Source organism: Pinus tabuliformis, chromosome 9 (assembly GCF_031772625.1).
Source record: "Pinus tabuliformis cultivar Carrire ecotype Pingquan chromosome 9, CPIR1, whole genome shotgun sequence".
In the NCBI taxonomy this organism is placed as follows: Eukaryota; Viridiplantae; Streptophyta; class Pinopsida; order Pinales; family Pinaceae; genus Pinus; species Pinus tabuliformis.
Window position 1 is genome coordinate 627803354 of NC_142307.1, and position 18732 is coordinate 627822085.

The following is an 18732-nucleotide window of genomic DNA, read 5'->3' on the forward strand; positions in this document are numbered from 1 at the left end:
CTGCTGTTTATTTTGATAGGAATTGCCATCGCATCGAATTTCTTTGTCCTTCAGCTTGGTTTTTTGGCTTCTAATGTTAATGAAAATGGAAGGTTTGTGCCCGACAAACCTCATCAGGTTGTTTATGAGACTCCAGTTTCTTGGTTTGCTTAGTATCATTCGGGTTCGATGGTGAATTCAGAGACTAAAATGCCCCTAGGTTTGAAGAGAAAGTCCCTGCGAGTTGTCGTGACGGGTGGAGCTGGCTTTGTTGGCAGTCATCTACTTGACAGGCTCATGGCAAGAGGCGACAGTGTTATTGTTGTCAACAATTTCTTCACAGGAAGGAAGGAGAATGTTTTGCATCATTTTGGCAATCCGAGGTTTGAATGGATAAGGCATGATGTTGTGGAACCCTTATTGTTGGAGGTTGATCAGATCTACCATTTGGCTTGCCTCGCTTCCCCTATGCATTACAAACACAATCCTGTGAAGACTATCAAAACTAATGATGTGGGAATCTTGAACATATCTAGACTTGCCAAGCGTGTTGGGGCAAATGTTGAGGTTCGGATTGCTCAAATTTTCAATACATACGGTCCGCGAATGAGCCGTGATGATGGTCGGGTTGTAAGTAATTTTATTGCTCAGGCTTTGCGCAAGGAGCCTTTGACAGTCTATGGAAATGGGGAACAGACACGGAGCTTCCAGTTCGTTTCTGATCTGGTTGAAGGCCTTATGCGACTTATGGAGGGCGAACATGTTGGTGACTCTAGCAGTGATTGGCACATTCCATTGCTAATGGAAGAAAACAGCGAGGAAGATGAAGAGCAGGAGCAGAAACAAGAAGAAGAAGTAACAGGAAATGTAATCAATGATGCAAGCCCAGAAAAGGCTGAAATAGACAAAATTGAGGTAAGTCCCCTACCAAGGAGATTAGGTAGGAAGACTCGATTATCATCTAAGTTGAAAGACTATGCATTAATGTCAAAGATTTTAAACATTGTAGAACCTGAAAATTATGAGGAAGCAAGTAAATCTGATGCATGGAGGACTGCAATGTATGACAAAATAGAATCAATAAATCATACTTGGGATTTGGTTGAATTGCCTGAAGGTAAAGCCCCCATAGGATGTAAATGGCTATATAAACCAAAAATAAATGCAGAAGGGAGTATAGAGAAACTTAGAACTAGACTGGTAGCAAAGGGTTACTCACAGCAAGAGGGAATAAACTTCGATGACACCTTTGCTCCTGTAGCCAAATTAAACACCATTAGAATGTTAATTTCCTTAGCAACAAAACACAAATGGCAGCTACACCAGCTAGATGTTAAGTCTGCATTTCTGAATGGTGACTTGAAGGAAGAAATTTATTTAGTACAGCCTGAAGGTTTTGTGAAAAGGGGCAGGAACATCTTGTGTGTAAATTGAAAAAGGCACTTTATGGTTTAAAACAGGCACCCAGGTCGTGGTATGAGAAAATTGACTCATTTTTTGTACAGCATGGCTTTCATAGGAGCTTGAATGATCCAAATCTGTATACCAAGTTTAATAAACAGAGGCAAGTTATTTTGATTTCTTTGTATGTAGATGATATGATTGTAACAGGGAATGATAACAATCTGATCAAAGAAATCAGATGTCACAAGTGTATGAGATGGAAAGACTCTGGACAAACATTTCTCACTCAAGGGAAGTATGCCAGAAGCTTGCTAGAAAGGTTCAGAATGGAGCAATGCAGATCAGCAGCGACACCATTACAACAGAACTTAAAGTTGAGCAGTGATGACGGTACTAAAGAGGTGGATGCAACCATGTACAGACAGATAGTTGGCAGTTTGATATATCTGACTACAATTAGACCAGATTTGGCATATTCTGTTAGTGTGTTGAGCCAGTTCATGTCAAAACTACTCAAAAGTCACTGGATCACAACAAAAAGTGTGTTGAGGTATCTTAGTGGTACTAGTAATTATGGCATTTTGTACACTGACACTTCTGATGTTATTCTAGCAGGTTTTTCAGATTCTGATTGGGCAGGTAACTTGGATGATCGAAGTTCAATCACAGGTTACGCATTCAGCATTGGATCCAGGGTCATAGCATGGAGCAGCGAAAAGTAGAGCACAGTAGCTCTGCTTCATCGAGAGAAACTACTGTCAAAAGAGATATGTGTTGAATATTGTAAAACTTGTGATAACATGGCTGATATTTTTACTAAGCCTCTTGGGCATGTAAAGTTTGAATTTTTTAGAGGGATGCTAGGAGTTCAGGATAATCCTTTCTCCATTAAGGGGGGGGAGTTGAAAATAATTAATATTATTTTGTATTAATGGAGAAATGGTTACACAAGTTGTAACGTATCTCCTTAGTTTAGGAGTTGTTCCTAGAGTTTAGGAGTTTGGTTGCAACTTCCTGAGTTCTAGTAAAGTACTTAATGATGTAATTGCTCACTTTATGTAAGTAGAGTGTACGAAGAGAGTTCTCTTTGTTTGAGTGCAGTCTCCAGGTGCAGTACTCACCTGTGAGCTGTAACTCCTTCTTTTTCAATTCAAGTCTGATTTTTATCTTTAGAACCTCTCATGCACCTTTCTTGGCTCACTGCAGCGGTCACATCCTTGCTACCAACAGAGTTATCTTACTTGCCTCTGTGTGAAATCGCAGTCAAGGCATTATTGTATGACCTACTTCTAGGACTCCTACACCAAACAGTTTGAGGTTTAATTTGGACTTCTTACTGGGGAGATCCCCTGACATGTTGGCAGGTCCAGTGTCGTCAATAAGTTGTCAAACTTTAAGTTTTTGGGATTTTGAATGCCTTAGGTTTATTGATTTTCTTAATGGTTCTAAATATTTTTTTACCAAATTCAAGCAAGAAAAACTAAATTCAGGCAAGAAAACTGTGGTTCAGGGAAAATATGTCACATCGTAGACAACGCCATTGAATTTTGATTGGTTGGGAATTGAGATTATGAAATTCCCATTAAATATTATAAGATTTAATTTAATAGTTGTCGTTTCACATCAATCAACGGATTGACATTGAGTACTAGGACGAATCGAAAACAGAGTAAGCTATACTGTGAATTTTCGGAATTAACGTGACCTTCCTATAGATGGTGATACATGCATGCCATAGCATGTATCCGAGATCACATCTGAGATCTCCGATGTCTTTGCCTAAATCTGTGATGACCACTGAAACAGATCCTTATATGGTTCATGTCTCCATTCGCTGCCACCGTCTGGTCCATACTGTGCATGTAATTAAAGTATCGATGGACCAGCTACCATATGAAATCTAAATTTTGAATTTTCAAACCGCCACGCCACCAGCCTATCGGGACTACAATGATACCTTATAAACGCGACACATTCCCTCTATTTGAAATTTGAATTTGAGTTTTAAGCGTGCCTAAACCATTATTTCTTGTTTAAACCAGAGATCAGGAAAATGTATTATGTAATTTTAAACATAATGTTTGGTGTGATGTGTGTTTTTTCTGCGCAGATTTTTTGTAGATGAGGTACCGACCTGTGTGTTCAAGAACTGCGAGGACGTAGGGTACCCATTTAACCAGCCGATGAACTTCCATTTGAGCCTATAGAACGTAGATAGTTGGGCCACCTGAGGGGGTCTGGAGAAAACCAACTAGACCAAGCGTCATTCATTACATCGTTTAGGGAATTCCATGTGGATGTACATGGTTTCTTCTCTGCAATCGGCATGTGCTACGCAGGCATACCATCAGTGGAATCAAGAAGAGTTCAAAGAACTGGGCTCACAATGTTCATATTGATAATTTTAATAATTTATGATCGAGTAGTCATTAAGTGTGAATTTTTGGAAAGTTTTCCAATTTATTTTCCAATCTAATTTCTCTGGAATCTGGTAGGGATTCTTTGAAATCACAAGTTTGATGGGTGAATTATTCACAATCGAAGTGCCCCACTAGTGTTTAAGGGTGTTGAATCCATATATGCAGTCAAAAAATTAATTTAAACAACAAAAATCAAGATTTGACCACAAACATTTTCGATTCCAACTAAAAATCCTCCAAAAAATCACGCAAACTATATTTATAACTTTGTAAAAGATGGAATGTTGTTGGAGGAATCTTTCGTTGTTAAAGCTTTATTAGAAGGGGTTAACATGTTTAGATTTTGAGTGTGATATCAAATTAATATATAAAACTCTTTTGTTTTAGATATCATATTGATATATGAAATTTTCCTTTTCTTTTTAATCAGAGATTCATCATCCAAAAGAAATTTTACTCTTTTAAATTTATGTGGATATGTACATATTATATTTATTTTAATTTTAAACTTAATATTTTCTAAAATATACATATACACTTCCGCTATAAACAGAAATATCTCATATTTATTATTAGGTGGAAAAATAAAACCCAATCACAATTAAGAAAAACATGAATAAATATTAGTATAATTTTATGTTTAAATATTGATAATATAGAATTTTATAAACTCAAAGATATTGGCAAAATCAATTGTAGAAGGACCAAAAATATAGACATTTATATTTTTTATTTTATATAGACTTTTTAAATTTAAAGAATATTTTTTCGTTTATATTTTAATAATTTATAATTTTTTTATTTAAGATATAAAATATAAATATCGATAATTTATAAAAATCAAATATATTTGCAAAATTTTATATAATTTATAAAATATTTATATTTATTTTTTTATAAATTATAAATTAAATAATTTTTTTTAAAGTTTGGGGGACTATATCTTCATTATGTTTAATATATCACCCTAATGAGACAGAGATTTGAACCAATGACTTCACATAAAGGAGTACTTTAACAAAGCCACTTGATGTAACATACCCCGGTAACCTCACATGAAAATGTAGGGAGTTAGATTTTTTTTTACACAAATTACCCACAAGTAATTATCCAAATCACTATTCCACATTCCTCATTAACCATTAGATAGAATGTTCATTAGTACATAAAGTAACTTTCAATAGAAGACAGTAAGTTGCATAACCATTAACAACCACTGTTGTAGTATATTAACATAAATTGTCTGATGAACCTTGCATCCATTTCATGATTCCCTTAACCAGATTAATTAATCACATACTTGACATTATGATTATAACATCAGATAAGGAATCAACATCATCAAACTGACACAATAATCAATCACATCATTGAACACTGATATACGCTGGAAAACCCGTAGGGTGAAAACCAGCAAATGTTTAATTTTATTATTAAATGCTTGTGAGGGTGTTCACCCCTCACTTAATGACTTATAAGGGATTCCATCCCTTATCCATTTTTATAAAATATTACAATGAAATATCATTAAAATACCACATACCTAGCTAAAAGCTATTACAATTATCATGAAACCATTTACGTACATATCACCACTTTGTACATCCTTGTGGCATGATTGCTCCACCAGTGTACCATTCCACAACTCGTACTCATGAGAATGGACTGTTAGTTTTTTATCTTCCACAATGTTAAACATAATTTATTTTTTTCACAAGTCACCATCCTTTCCTGTCATTGTTGTCATCAACAATCTTTGGTAACATGATTAGATAAAGTACTAATCAATCAATATTCATTCTTTAAAAGCGTTCTTTTAACATCTATTCTTGTTCATACATGAGATGTAAATATAATATCACAACATGCTTCTTTTAACAACATTGGGCATGTATAATAAATAATTATTAAGCATGTCAAAATAATTACCCCATTACTATGATCATACTTGCACCACCACACATTCATATCCAAAGGAAACTACTGTAACCATCCATTTCTCTTAAAGGATACTAGAAACTTATCTTTGCTTTTCATGCATGTAATTAGATAAAAACTTATTTGAAGAGAGATAGCCCCTTAGCTTCTTCTTTGTGCATGTAACTAAGTAATCTTTCCAATAAAGTAGATGTTCTCTTCTAAGGGAAGCTGACATGATAGACATTATTATCATGCATGCAAATGTACGCCCATTTTCAAAACGAATCTTTCTCAAGATAGACCTATTTATAAAATCTGTTGTATGCACAAAGACATGTATTGCTCTAAACCAGAACTAATGTTTTAGTCATTGTTTATTTCATGCGGATATATGTATTTTACAAAGGAAAGATAGTACATTTATTCCAAGTAACTACTTGTTTTACTTTCCATAATACTTATTCTGTTCTGCACACAAATATATGTTTCTCCTTAAAATATCTAACAAAATATTTCTATTTTCATGCATATAACCAACTATCGTTTCTATGCTTCTTCATATGTACTCTTTTCACATAGTTATTTTCAAGAACCCAACATAACTTCTCTATTATTTATGTACAAAGTTATTATGCATTTGTTTCAAAGGAAGTATCATAACAAACTTCTCATGCATTTGTTTTCAAGAAAGTATCATAATCAACCTTTATTTTGGGCATAAGAACTAAGATAGTAGTAATGGTAACCTTTTATGCATTAAACCATGCAATTAAATCAAATTATCCAATATGCAACACACAAATAATTTACCTTTTTACTCACCAAAACATGTAATAAACCATGCAATTAAATCAAATTATCCAATATGCAACACACAAATCATTTACCTTTGTACTCACTAAAACATGTAACTTTTGCAAACTCTTGCAAATGAATTAACACAATTAACTTATCTTTCACACACAAGAAAAACCTTTTTACTCACCAAAACATGTAACTTTTGCAAACTCTTGCAAATGAATTAACAAAATTAACTTATCTTTCACGCACAAGAGAAACATATTCTTTCCAAAGAAGATTCATATGACTTATATTATCTCTATGCATTTATCTGTGCATAGGTTATTATATTTTATCATAACTAAGTATTGTTTTTCAAAAGGACTCTTTTACCCATGAGAATATTTCACAAATTACCCTCTTTAATCTATATTCACTTTGAGGCAAATGACTATTAAATCCCCTTTTAAGGAAAAAGCATGCATCCTATATTTTCTTACATAAAAGGCATATGCAATGTTATATAAAGACAAGAAAGGTTACTTATCTTTTAACGTTGCAACAATATTTTTCTATATATAGTAATAACAATCTTTATCTACATGTAGATGAATGAATAATTGAAAGTGTGTCGATGTGCCGGGATCTGAACTAGGGTTTTGCTCTAGGGTTTTGCCGCTGGTCACCATGGCGGGGTGCGGAGGGGGGAGTTTGGCTCCCTCCTACAGTCAAGTGGTTATGGATAGAAGAAAGGGAGGTGGATCGCATCGCTTCAAGAAACCAACGTAGATAGTAGCAGAGGATAAGAATAAAGAAAAATCGAGAACCATTGGACCTCAAGGACAGGAAGAGAAGTATGAGGAAGCTAGCAAGGAGAAGAGAACAAAGGGTAGCAGTAAGAGAGTTGCTCCTCCAAGCACATCCTGGGCCTGTAGACCCAAGTCGACTACCATTCCTCGAGTTGTTTTAAGTGACCCAGCACTGCAGGTGCACAGAGAACACATGGTGGAATATGCTGTTATCTGCAAATTTATTGGGATTTGGCCGATGGAGAAGGATTTACAAGCATGGATCAAAAACCATTGGAAACCAAAAGGGAAAATTGACATTCACCTTAGGTCCAAGGGCTTCTTCACAGTGGTGTTCACAAGCTTAGAGGACAAAGACAAAGTGTTCGAGGGAGGACCCTATTTTTACGCTTCTGCATGCCTCTACATGAGACCATGGGTAATGAACTTCGTCTGAGAACGAGAGACTTTCACCTCGGTACCGGTATGGATAAGACTCTACTCCCTCCCTTTAAATTATTAGCTGTCGGAGTCTCTAAAGGCTATTGGCAACAAACTAGGGCATTTTATAAAGATCTCAGATGCTACTCTAAGAGGAAAATACACTTCCTTCGCCCAGATATGTGTGGAAATGGACTTATCGGGGGCACTTCCGGATGCAATTATTTTAGAAGTGTATGACAAGGAATGGGTGTAGGCGGTGGACTATGAACACATCCCATTTAGGTGTCGTAAGTGCCATGAAAACGAGCACTTATACAGGGACTGCCCAATGAACAAGACGGAGAGAAATATAAAAGCCACTACAGACAAGGATCTCAAAGGTTTTACTAAGGTTGGAGGTAAAGGGAAAGGAGCAAGCGATACCAAAAGAAAATTACTAAATATGGACAACTGAACCACAATAATTTCAATATCTTAGAAAAAGAAGTCAAAAACAATGGGATGAACGAGGAAGTGGAGAATATTCCCACCGAGAAGGAAAGGGATGCTGATATGGAGGATATACCAGAAAACAACAAACAAATGGATGATTTTCCGAGCATGATGGAGCCCAGCAGAGACAAATAGATTACCCCAAGTTAGACAGGAATGGAAGACCATGAACTACAAGAGATTCTAGAGAGGGAGAATTTAGATCTTGAAAAGTTTATGGAGTAGGGAATCACCAAAGGAGTATACTCTCTGCCAAAAGAGGAGTTTGATAGGGTTCAACAACTCTTCCTTTGGAGAGCACAAATAAAGTGTTCTGGAGTCAAAAGAAACCATGACATCCATGAGAATAGGGGAGTGAAAACGATGGAGGATACATCGATGCTTTCTTCCAAGAACCCGGGTAGGAAAAGAGGAAGGAAAAAATAGAATGAGTTGTTGTCCGAATGTGGGAAACTTATGATTAACTCAGGTAAGATGAGGGATATTACTAGTTATTCCTTTACAAACCTATCTTAATGAAGCTTACAACCTGGAACATTAGGGGTCTAGGAAGTAAAAGGAAACAAAGAAACCTTAGTAGTAGAATAAAGGAAGAAAAATAAGATATGGTTTTTATTTAGGAAACAAAATGTTCAATAGACAAGATCAGAGAGATACATAGCAAATGGTTAATCAAGTATGAATATCTAGAGGTTAAAGTGGATAACTTGGCGGGTGGGATTCTCACTCTATGGGATCCTAAAAAACTTGGAATCCTGGATGCTGAAGCTTCTAGGAATTATCTATCGATGGTGATTCAACCTTTGGGGGATAAGGAGATCTACATGATCACTAACATCTATGGCCCTCAAAAACTAGAAGACAAACTAAAGCTTCTCACCTCCCTTTAGGAATTGAGGGAGAGATATCGTAATAGACCTTGTATTCTGGCAAGGGATTTCAACATGATCAAATCTCTTACAGAGAAAAAAGGCAGGACTACAAAACTAGGCAGGGACTCCCTTGCTTTCTAGAACTTCATGAATAACATGGGGCTTGTGGACACAGAAACAGTAAATGGCATTTTTACTTGGAATAATAAGAGGGGAGGGGCTTATCAAGTCGCCTCTAAATTAGATAGATTCATAATCTCAGAGGACCTCCTTATCACAGGCCTTGATATGTCATCTTTAATCCTTCCCTTTGGAGGCTCAGACCACTGGCTTGTCCAACTGGAATCCACTTTTATGGGTACACCGAGGAACAGACTTTTTAGGTTTGAAAATATATGGCTCTCTCACCCTGATTTCACCAACAATATTGACAAATGGTGGACGAAATATAGGCCCGTTCAAGGCACTAAAATGTTCATGCTGCAGCAGAGACTCAAACACATCAAATCTAGGCTTAAAGATTGGAACAAACAAGAGTTTGGAAATATTTTTAAAGCAAAAAAAGAAGTTGAGCAGAAACTCCAGGAGATTAATCAGATCATCATCACAGAGGGTTTTACCGAGGAATGGGAAATTCAGGCTGACTCTCTTCAGAACGAATGGGAAGATCGGTGCATGCAAGAGGAGATTTTCTGGAGACAAAAATCGAGGGTGCAGTGGATTAGAGAAGGAGAAACAAACACAAAGTTTTTTCATATATCAACCTTGGATCACAGATCTCACAACAAAATTTCTAAAATTAAAGACTCTCAAGGGAAAGAGCTCATCTCTCACAAAGATATAGAATCTATCCTAGTTCAACACTTCCTTAGCATAGTAGAGGAGCCTCTCGTTGATAGATCTCGGTTCATTAACAAATTCACAAAGTTCATTCCTAAGCTTGTAACTAGGGGAGACAACCACAATCTTAATAGGATGGTGTCTGAAGAGGACGTGAGTGAATTTATCAATGAGATTCAAAATGGGAAAGCCCCTGGCTCGGATGGGTTCAATGTGGATTTCTTCAATGCTTGTTGGAAAACAGTCAAACAAGATATCCTTAAGGTTGTGGAAGACTCTAGGAGATCCAAAACTGTTTTGAAAGATCTTAATGCCTCTTTCATAGCTTTGATTCCAAAGTAGGAAAAAGCTATGACACCGGACAGATTCAAACCCATCACCTTATGTAATGTGGTGTATAAAATTATTTCCAAAGTGATCGCTAACAAACTCAAGCCTCTTCTTCCTACTCTCGTTTCAGAGGAGCAAACAGGTTTTTTGGAAGGAAGACAGATTCTCAACAACATCATAGAAGCTCACGAGGTAGTACACTCTCTTAAGAGAAATAAGCAAGCTGGTATGATCATGCAACTGGACCTAGTGAAAGCTTATGATAAGCTAAGTTGGGCATACATCAGGGAAGTGCTAAGAGCTTATGGTTTCGACCACAACTGGATAAGATGGGTTATGGCCCTTGTATCCATGACTAGTTTCTCCAGTATGCTTAATGACTCTCCTTCTAGAACCTTTATACCCTCTAGGGGCCTCAGAGAAGGGGATCCGCTCTCCCCCTTCCTCTTTGTTCTCATGATGGAAGGACTAGGCAGAGCAATCAAAATGGAAAATGTTGAAGGAAGAATCCAGGGGCTGGAACTTACCCTGGCTGGGGCTACCTCTACTCATCAACAATTTGTGAATGATACAATGTTACAGGGCATTCCTACAGTCAAGGAAGCCAGAGCTTTCAAACAAATCCTAAACGACTTTGCATTGGCTGCTGGTACAGAGGTAAGCCTTGATAAATCAAAGGTTTTTTTTTTTCAATACTAACATTTCTATTCAGAGGAACCTCACGAGAATTCTTGGGTTTCAAAGGGCTCAGTTACCTTACAAGTACCTTGGAATGCCTCTTACGAACAAACCTCTGAGTAAGGGAGTGTGGGAGCCGGTAACTAATAAACTTCAAGATGAAGTCAGGAAATGGACCTGTAGGTCTTTGAATTTGGCGGGGCGTCTTGTGCTTACAAAGGCTGTCCTGCAAGCTATACCCATTTTCATATTTTCAGCTCTTCCTGCTCCCAAAGGAGTTATACAAAAAATGAGGAGTATTCAACGAGATTTTCTTTGGGGCAAAGGGGAAGAGAAAAAGAAGTGGGCTTTGGTAGCTTGGGACAAGCTCTGCAAGCCTAAGGACCATGGTGGTTTGGGGCTTCATGACCCTGAAATCCTTAGTAGAGTATCAGGAGCCAAACTTTGGTGGAGGTGGCTCAAGGAAATGACAACCCCTTGGGCCAAGCTTTGGAAGCAGAAATATGAAAATAATTGGTAGGAGAGGGATCATATCAGAATGTCAGGGCTCATCAAGGGCTCCCTCATTTGGAACCTTGCCTGGGAGAATAGAGTCATTGTCCAGTAGCATAGTTTCTGGGAGATTGGAGCTGGGAACCTTGCACGGTTTTGGGAGGATAACTGGCAGCAAGAACCAAATTTGTTTAGAGAAGAACTAATTACTCTCAAAAATGACACTGACAGCAAAGGTTTACTCATGGTAAGTGACTTCTGGGACCAGGTAAGGGACAATGGTAAATAAAGAATGTGGAAGAATCTTGGTTACAGTGAAGAGAGTCCTTTGAAAGCCGAGGTGGATTCCCTTGCTCTTGACTTAGAGAAGAGGAAGATTTTAGTGTCTGCCTCGTCTGACCAACTGAGATGAGGTAGAAACACCAAAGGAACCTTTAACCTCAAAGAAGACAAATGTAAGGTTCTAGGTTTTGATTATCCAAACCCTAACTAGGTTTGGAATGACCTTTGGAGGAACTCGCAATGGATGAAAGTTAAGTTGTTTATGTGGTTGGTTCACCAAAAGAAAATTCTCACATGGGAGAATATTCTAAAAAGGGGATTTGTTGGCCTATCCAAATTCCATCTATGTGGTTTACAGGAAAAAATGTGGAGCACTTACTAAACATCTGCCCCATCACCTCTACCTTGTGGGATTGGGTAGCCTTAGTCTTCAGGCAAATTGACAAGGACAGACTCAACATCACCAACACACTGAAGAATTGGAGGAAAGACTTCTTAGGTACTGAAATCATCAACAAAGTTTAGACTCTAGTTCCAGGCTTTATTATCTGGGATGTTTGGAAAGAACGCAACAATAGGATTTTCAAGAACAAAGCAGGCTCGACCCAGAAGATCATTGTCCAAATTCTATGACAGATCAAAGATACAGTAGGAGCCCTAATGTGGAAATTTTTTGAGAACCCCCCTATGGTCCAGGAGGCTCGCATAATGAGGCAGTTGGTTCTACATTCTCTGGTTCCCCTAGGCGTTGTTAAGGGTGTGAGAAAAACAACTACTGGTAAAGATATTTGGCAGCCTCCCCCTCATGGTGTTTTGAAAATCAATATAGATGGGGCCTCTAAGGGCAACCCAGGGATGGCTGGATTTGGAGGAGTTAAAAGAGATAAGCAGGGGAGCATAAAGGATATTTTCCACAGTCATTTGGGGACTGCCACTAATAACATGACAGAGCTCATGGCCTTAGATCAGTGCCTGGAGATCTTGAATGAGTTAAATTTACACAATACCATCATTGAAGCTGACTCAGAGCTGGTCATTAATGCGGCCAAGAGAATGTGTAATGGAACGACACCTGGAAAAGTGTCGAAACACTGGAGGCTCTCGCAGGTCTTTCAGCCTATTCATTCCCACTTGCGAACCCTAAGAACTGTTAGTTTTGTTCATGTACGAAGAAAAGCCAATACGTTAGCTGATTGTCTGGCAAATGAAGATGTGATATGTAAGGAAAACTATATATGGTACGATTGGGAGTCTATACCCTCTAGAAAACTGAGGGAAGATTGTCATCGACAGGCGGCCAAAGACATTTATTACTTCCAGATCATGAATAATGGGCAGGAGGTAGACTAGCGGGAGTAGGACAGAGCGAAAGTACTGGAGCCGGGTCGTAGTGCCGCAGTAAATCCTAACCGTCGATCCTGCAGGAAATGCTCATGTCATAGTCAACTACGGGGGTTGAGGAGGTGATAAACAATGTGCTAGTTGAAGGGCCACAGGCCATAGGATCTATTGGTCTTCGACATCGAATGGATATTGGGTTCCAACATGATTGAAGGTTAAGTCGAAGAGTGGACCCGAATTCTTTATAGATCAAGGTTTTAATCTATACCAGATCCGTAAAGCGGGTAAGTACTACGCAAGTTTCTGAAGCGATAACTTAAGGACCGTCAGATTAAGTGGGTGTTGATCTATGGTGCAGGATCACTGTGCAACTCAGTTGATTGGAGTGATTTTCAACCGTCCGATTAAGGTAAGAGCGACGGTGGATCACAGTTGGTCGGAGAATTTATAAACCATCGGTTTGAAAGTTAGATAGATGGTGGAGACGGAGGGATAAGATTTGGGGAGATAGAGTGGCAAGAATTGAATTAGAAGAATTGCAGCGAGATCAACATTCTGAACACTTAGGTTTATTGCCCAGGGGATTTTTGTGTCATGTATGGAAGGTATTGGGTTCTGTCAACCTTGTTGTTTGTTGATCATCAATGGGTCTGTCTTTTTGGGCTTTACACTGATAAAGGCGTGTACCATATCTAATCTTTGTTAGGTTAATTGAAGGTTCCACTCTTACTTGACCAAAAAAAAAAACAATCTCTACATGCAGTAATATATTTTCTTAACCAAGAAAAATATATAAAATCAATCTTTATTTACACATAGTAATCTATTTTCTCTACCTAGAAAAATATATAATAACAATCTTTATCTACATGCAGTAATATATTTTCTTGACCAAGTAAAATATATAAAAATCAATCTTTATCTACATGCAGTAATCTATTTTCTCTACCAAGAAAAATATATAATAACAATATTTATCTACATGCAGTAATATATATTCTTAACCAAGAAAAATATATAAAAATCAATCTTTATCTACATGCAGTAATCTATTTTCTCTACCAAGAAAAATATATAATAACAATCTTTATCTACATGTAGTAATATATTTTCTTAACCAAGAAAAATATATAAAAATCAATCTTTATCTACATGTAGTAATATATTTTATTTTTACTATATTTATATTTATTTTTGGAAATCTATCATAAATTATTAATTTTTCCATGCAAAACACAACAACAAGATATTTTCCAAAAATGTAAAAAAACAACTTATTCTTCTCCATAACGAATGTAGTTACTTATCTGTTAGTATAATATATTTGGATAATCTCTTGTAGATGAGAGAAAAACACCGTGCCTTTCAATAGTCCATGATTTGGAAGGTTGCCGACGTTAATTACAATTGAAAACTCTTTTTTTACCCACTATGAAGAGGAGGCTTAGGCCAGCGAAGAGTATTTGTCGCCAAGCTACTGCGATTAAGTGATTGTCTTTCCCTCATCTTTTGTGTGTGTAGGCATTTAGCAATGAAAACTACACGAGTATAGAGCATCATGTGGTGACTACCAAGGAAAAAGGGAAAATATTAATGGCGGCATTCTGGAATTTGGGCCTTTCTGTTGAGCTTATAAAATGAGTCGATTCCCCTAAATACCAAACTTTAAGTGTTATGACTATATGTTTCTTAAATTATTTTTCCCCCATCCACTCGAAGGAAAGAAAACCATTTAACCCTCTCACATTGCTCCAATCATTTTCTTGGAACCGACAATGGTAGCTACAACTCGTTCCATAACTACTTCTTGATTCCATACATCAACAAGTTAAATAATAATAGCATGTAATTACATGAGTTTCGGTAGGTATATTACATACTTCCCCCCTTAAAGAGAACACCATCTGCGATGTTCATCTATCACTGGGACTTAATTACTACTCTATATATAAGAATCCAAACAACTGAAAACGAGATCCTTTCACTTCAAAATGAAGGATTCCATTTCCAACGAATACCAATAAGCAAAGGAAATAATGGCGATCTATAGTCATAAGAATTTATCACTGCAAAACAAAGCAATTTCTACTTTCCATAACTTAGCCACTATTCAATTATATAGAAACAAAAGAAAATATCTATACCAACTTACCGTTACTTACCGATTACTCTTACAAGTCATGGTCACTTTTACGCAAGCACTTCAATAGTGATTGGACGACCCATCAACACTCCATGGTAAGTAACCTATAATGTATGACTAGCAAATTCAATCACATTAGTCACAAAATTTTTAATCAAATGAAATACTTTTAACTATCAATCAATTATGCAATGTAGGTGATATTTAAATCATATTAGTTTTACAAGTACTTAGAGAGCACTAACACTCTAATCATAAATCACTCCACCACGTGCACACTGTCTTAGCTCCTGCTAAATACATCCACACAGTACTTCTAAAAGTACCCATAGAGAAGATAATGCTCTCTGATCATCAAAATGACTAATAAATGCACAAAGTGCATACTGTCCTAGCCCCTGCTAAGACATTCAAAATAATTTTAATAAAAAAAACTTGCACTTCCAGTAATTCCTTTCTGAGCACTAGGCTCATTTTATGTAAAAAATGTACATAAAATATTTACACAACTATATATAAAATTCATCTTTAACATAACACATAGATGATTAGTTAATTTTTTTAGATATGAGAAGCACAATAGGCTAAAGAATGCTCCTCCCAACCCATGGGAAATGGTTTCCAAAACCAGATCGAGTCATTTTTCCATATAGATAGTTCTTTGATAGAGACCATACCAGGTCTAGTGATGAGCCTCGGTATTGCAACAAGAATGCTGCAACTCCCAAGCCTATCGACTTTAATTATCAACCTAAGGTTCGTACAAACTTAAGAGGTATCATAACTATATGTGCAGCATACAATGTGTCCTTCCTTTACTGTCATGATGTAATGGAGTGCATGTACTAAAGCCAAATTCTAAACTAATTGCAAAAAATGAAATTTTCGAAATGGAACCTTAACCTATTGCAAGAAAGAAAGTACAAGGAATGAGACTAAAATCAATTGTTAAAGCACACCATTGTCCAACTAACTGCTAAGAGGCTTTGCTTCAAAAGAATACTAAGTTAACATGTATGCAATCCTATTGTCCTAAGCATGCAGATTCAAACCATCAAACCTTCTACTATTGTGCATGAAAATCAATAAAATAAATTTGTTTTTCTTTTTGTCTTTTTTCATGTGAGAGTGTGAAAGCTAATCTATTTTGGTGATGTGGAAGGTGGCTTGGAGATGATGGGGAATGGTCAGAAGGCTTGGGAGACAAGTAGGGACCCTTTTCTAGCTTCCTAGAGGCTTTTTCCTCAATTTGGCCTCAAAGTAGGCCAATACAAGAAAACCTACAAGATCCTATGAAAACTTACAGGATCCCCTAAAAACCTACAAGATATAGCCGAGAGCAAAAGGATGCATGTTGAAGGTGATGGAAAGCTTTGGGAAGGTGGTTGGTGGATGGAATGAGGCAAGGGAGTGCCTAGGACCACTTCAGAACTCAAAACCAAAGTTGGCAGATCATTGGATTTTCTCAAAAAGCTTGAGGAAGTTTCCTTGTGAAATGATGTAATTGGTGAGGGTTTAGTGAAAGAAAGTGAGGACCATGGGTGGATGAAGTTGGGATGAGGTTGTTGACTATGAAATCTCCCTGTACTCCTGAAACACCTGCACTGCATCAAACATTGACATTTACCCAAAAATAAAGCAAACAGGAATAATTTCAGTTATCTAAAGGAAACAGAATTTCATGAGCTAGCTATCTACTTCATGCATGAGGAAAACTTTGTAGAATGATATAAAACATTGATGAGATCTAATGTAAGACTGGAGATAGAAGAAATGGAAATGAAATTCTACCCTTGAAAACTAGCAAAATGTTGACCTAAGTGTGGAGCAAGAGGGTTAAAATGGTCTTGATGGAATGGAGGTCAAGTAGAGGCCTAATCCCAGCTTCAATGATGATTTTTCTCAATTCGGGATCAAAACAGGCTTTCCTACAAAATGCTATAGAGATTTCCTATAGGATGTACAAATTTACTATAATTCATAGAATGACCAAGCAACTCAGATCCAAATTGGATGGGAAGTTTTTTTTTATTAACTAGGATGTCTTAGGTCCCCATTCTAGGTGGAATCACTCAAAAATACCTCTGTTAACCCATGCTAAAAAATAGAAAAACATTACTAGTTGAAAATCTAGAAATTCGGGAACTAGTGAGCTAGTAAATCTAAAAAATGCCTATCATAATCAAGTGAAAATGTAATGGGGAAATTTTTGTTATGAACTAGAATGTTTTTATGATCTAATTCAAGTGGAACCAACTTGATTGAAGCTCGTTAGCATGCTCTAAAAAATAGCAGAAATTTACTGTTTTTTGCCACAAAGGAGTTCCAGAAATCTAGATTGGGAATAAGAAGACTAATCCAAGCAGCCCAATGACTACTATGAACTTCCAAAGCTTTTCCAAGGATGAAATAATTCTTGTTATCTTGCAAAAGAACTTACATCAACCAGTTAACTCAATCATACAACATGAAATCATTAATACTAAATGAAGAAATAGAAAGAAATAAAAACAAGAGATGTATGTGAATAAGAAGTGAAAAGAAGGAAAGAAAATGATACAAAAAGGGCTCTGAGGCTCTTGGAATTTCCAAGCCCAAGGAAAATCAGAGACCTATGGAGGAGAATAAGATTTAGAAGCTGAACATGACACCAATTTTCATTATTTTCATCAATGCAATTACATCCCTGCAAGAAAATACAATGGAGCTGCAAAAATACAAGCTCTCTCCATAATAACACTAATGAAAATATTTGTTCCTAGAGGAAAATTCAACTTTGTACTTATAAAAAATGATTAGGAATCATTCCCCATGAATGAAGGAAGCTTTCCCCACCAAAATCCTTTGATTAGTGGATCTGGTCCCCAATACTATGAATCTGCATTAAATGGCAGGGAACACATTCCTAGATTTTCTCAATCATTCTCTAGAGGAAAATTTGACTTGGTACTTATAAAAAATGATTAGGAATCATTCCCCATGAATGGAGGAAGATTTCCCCACCGAAATCCCTTCATTATTGGATCTGGTCCCTAATACTAAGAATCTGCATTAAATGGCAGGGAACACATTCCTAGATTTTCTGAATCACTGGAGTTCCACAATCTATGCCATAATTCCATGATATCTTGTTGATTTATTATTTATTATGGATCCTCTTGTAGTAGGGAGAAAGTCCCTAAATTATCTCCTCCTCCAAATCTTCATAATCTGCCCAATATTCTCATAATATTCCACAAAAATAAATAATATTAGGCACACATATTCAATTATTCATAAACCTTCCTAATGAATATATTAAAGTTAAAAATAAATTATCTAATGCAAAAGAGAGATTTAATGTGCTGAAGGATGGTCATATGCCTTAAATTATTGTTTAATTCAGAGGCATGGGCCTTAATTTATGTCTAATTTAGAGGCCCATCATACCCCCCTACTGAAAGTGTTTCTCATCCTCTGAGCAACTTAGTGACCTCATTGTGCCTCATTCATGGCCCTGGTGGCCTCTCTCTTGTGCATTAAGAATC

The 18732-nt window shown here is 36.7% G+C and overlaps 1 protein-coding gene across 1 annotated transcript; it reads left to right on the forward strand.

The window, feature by feature from the left end:
• Positions 1-168: 168 nt before the first annotated feature.
• LOC149150183 (UDP-glucuronic acid decarboxylase 2-like) lies at positions 169-14703 on the forward strand. The gene is made up of 4 exons (XM_089442726.1): positions 169-741; positions 10852-10926; positions 13421-13471; positions 14584-14703. The coding sequence occupies exons 1-4, from the start codon at positions 169-171 to the stop codon at positions 14701-14703; spliced, it is 819 nt and encodes a 272-aa protein (XP_089298852.1).
• Positions 14704-18732: the final 4029 nt, after the last annotated feature.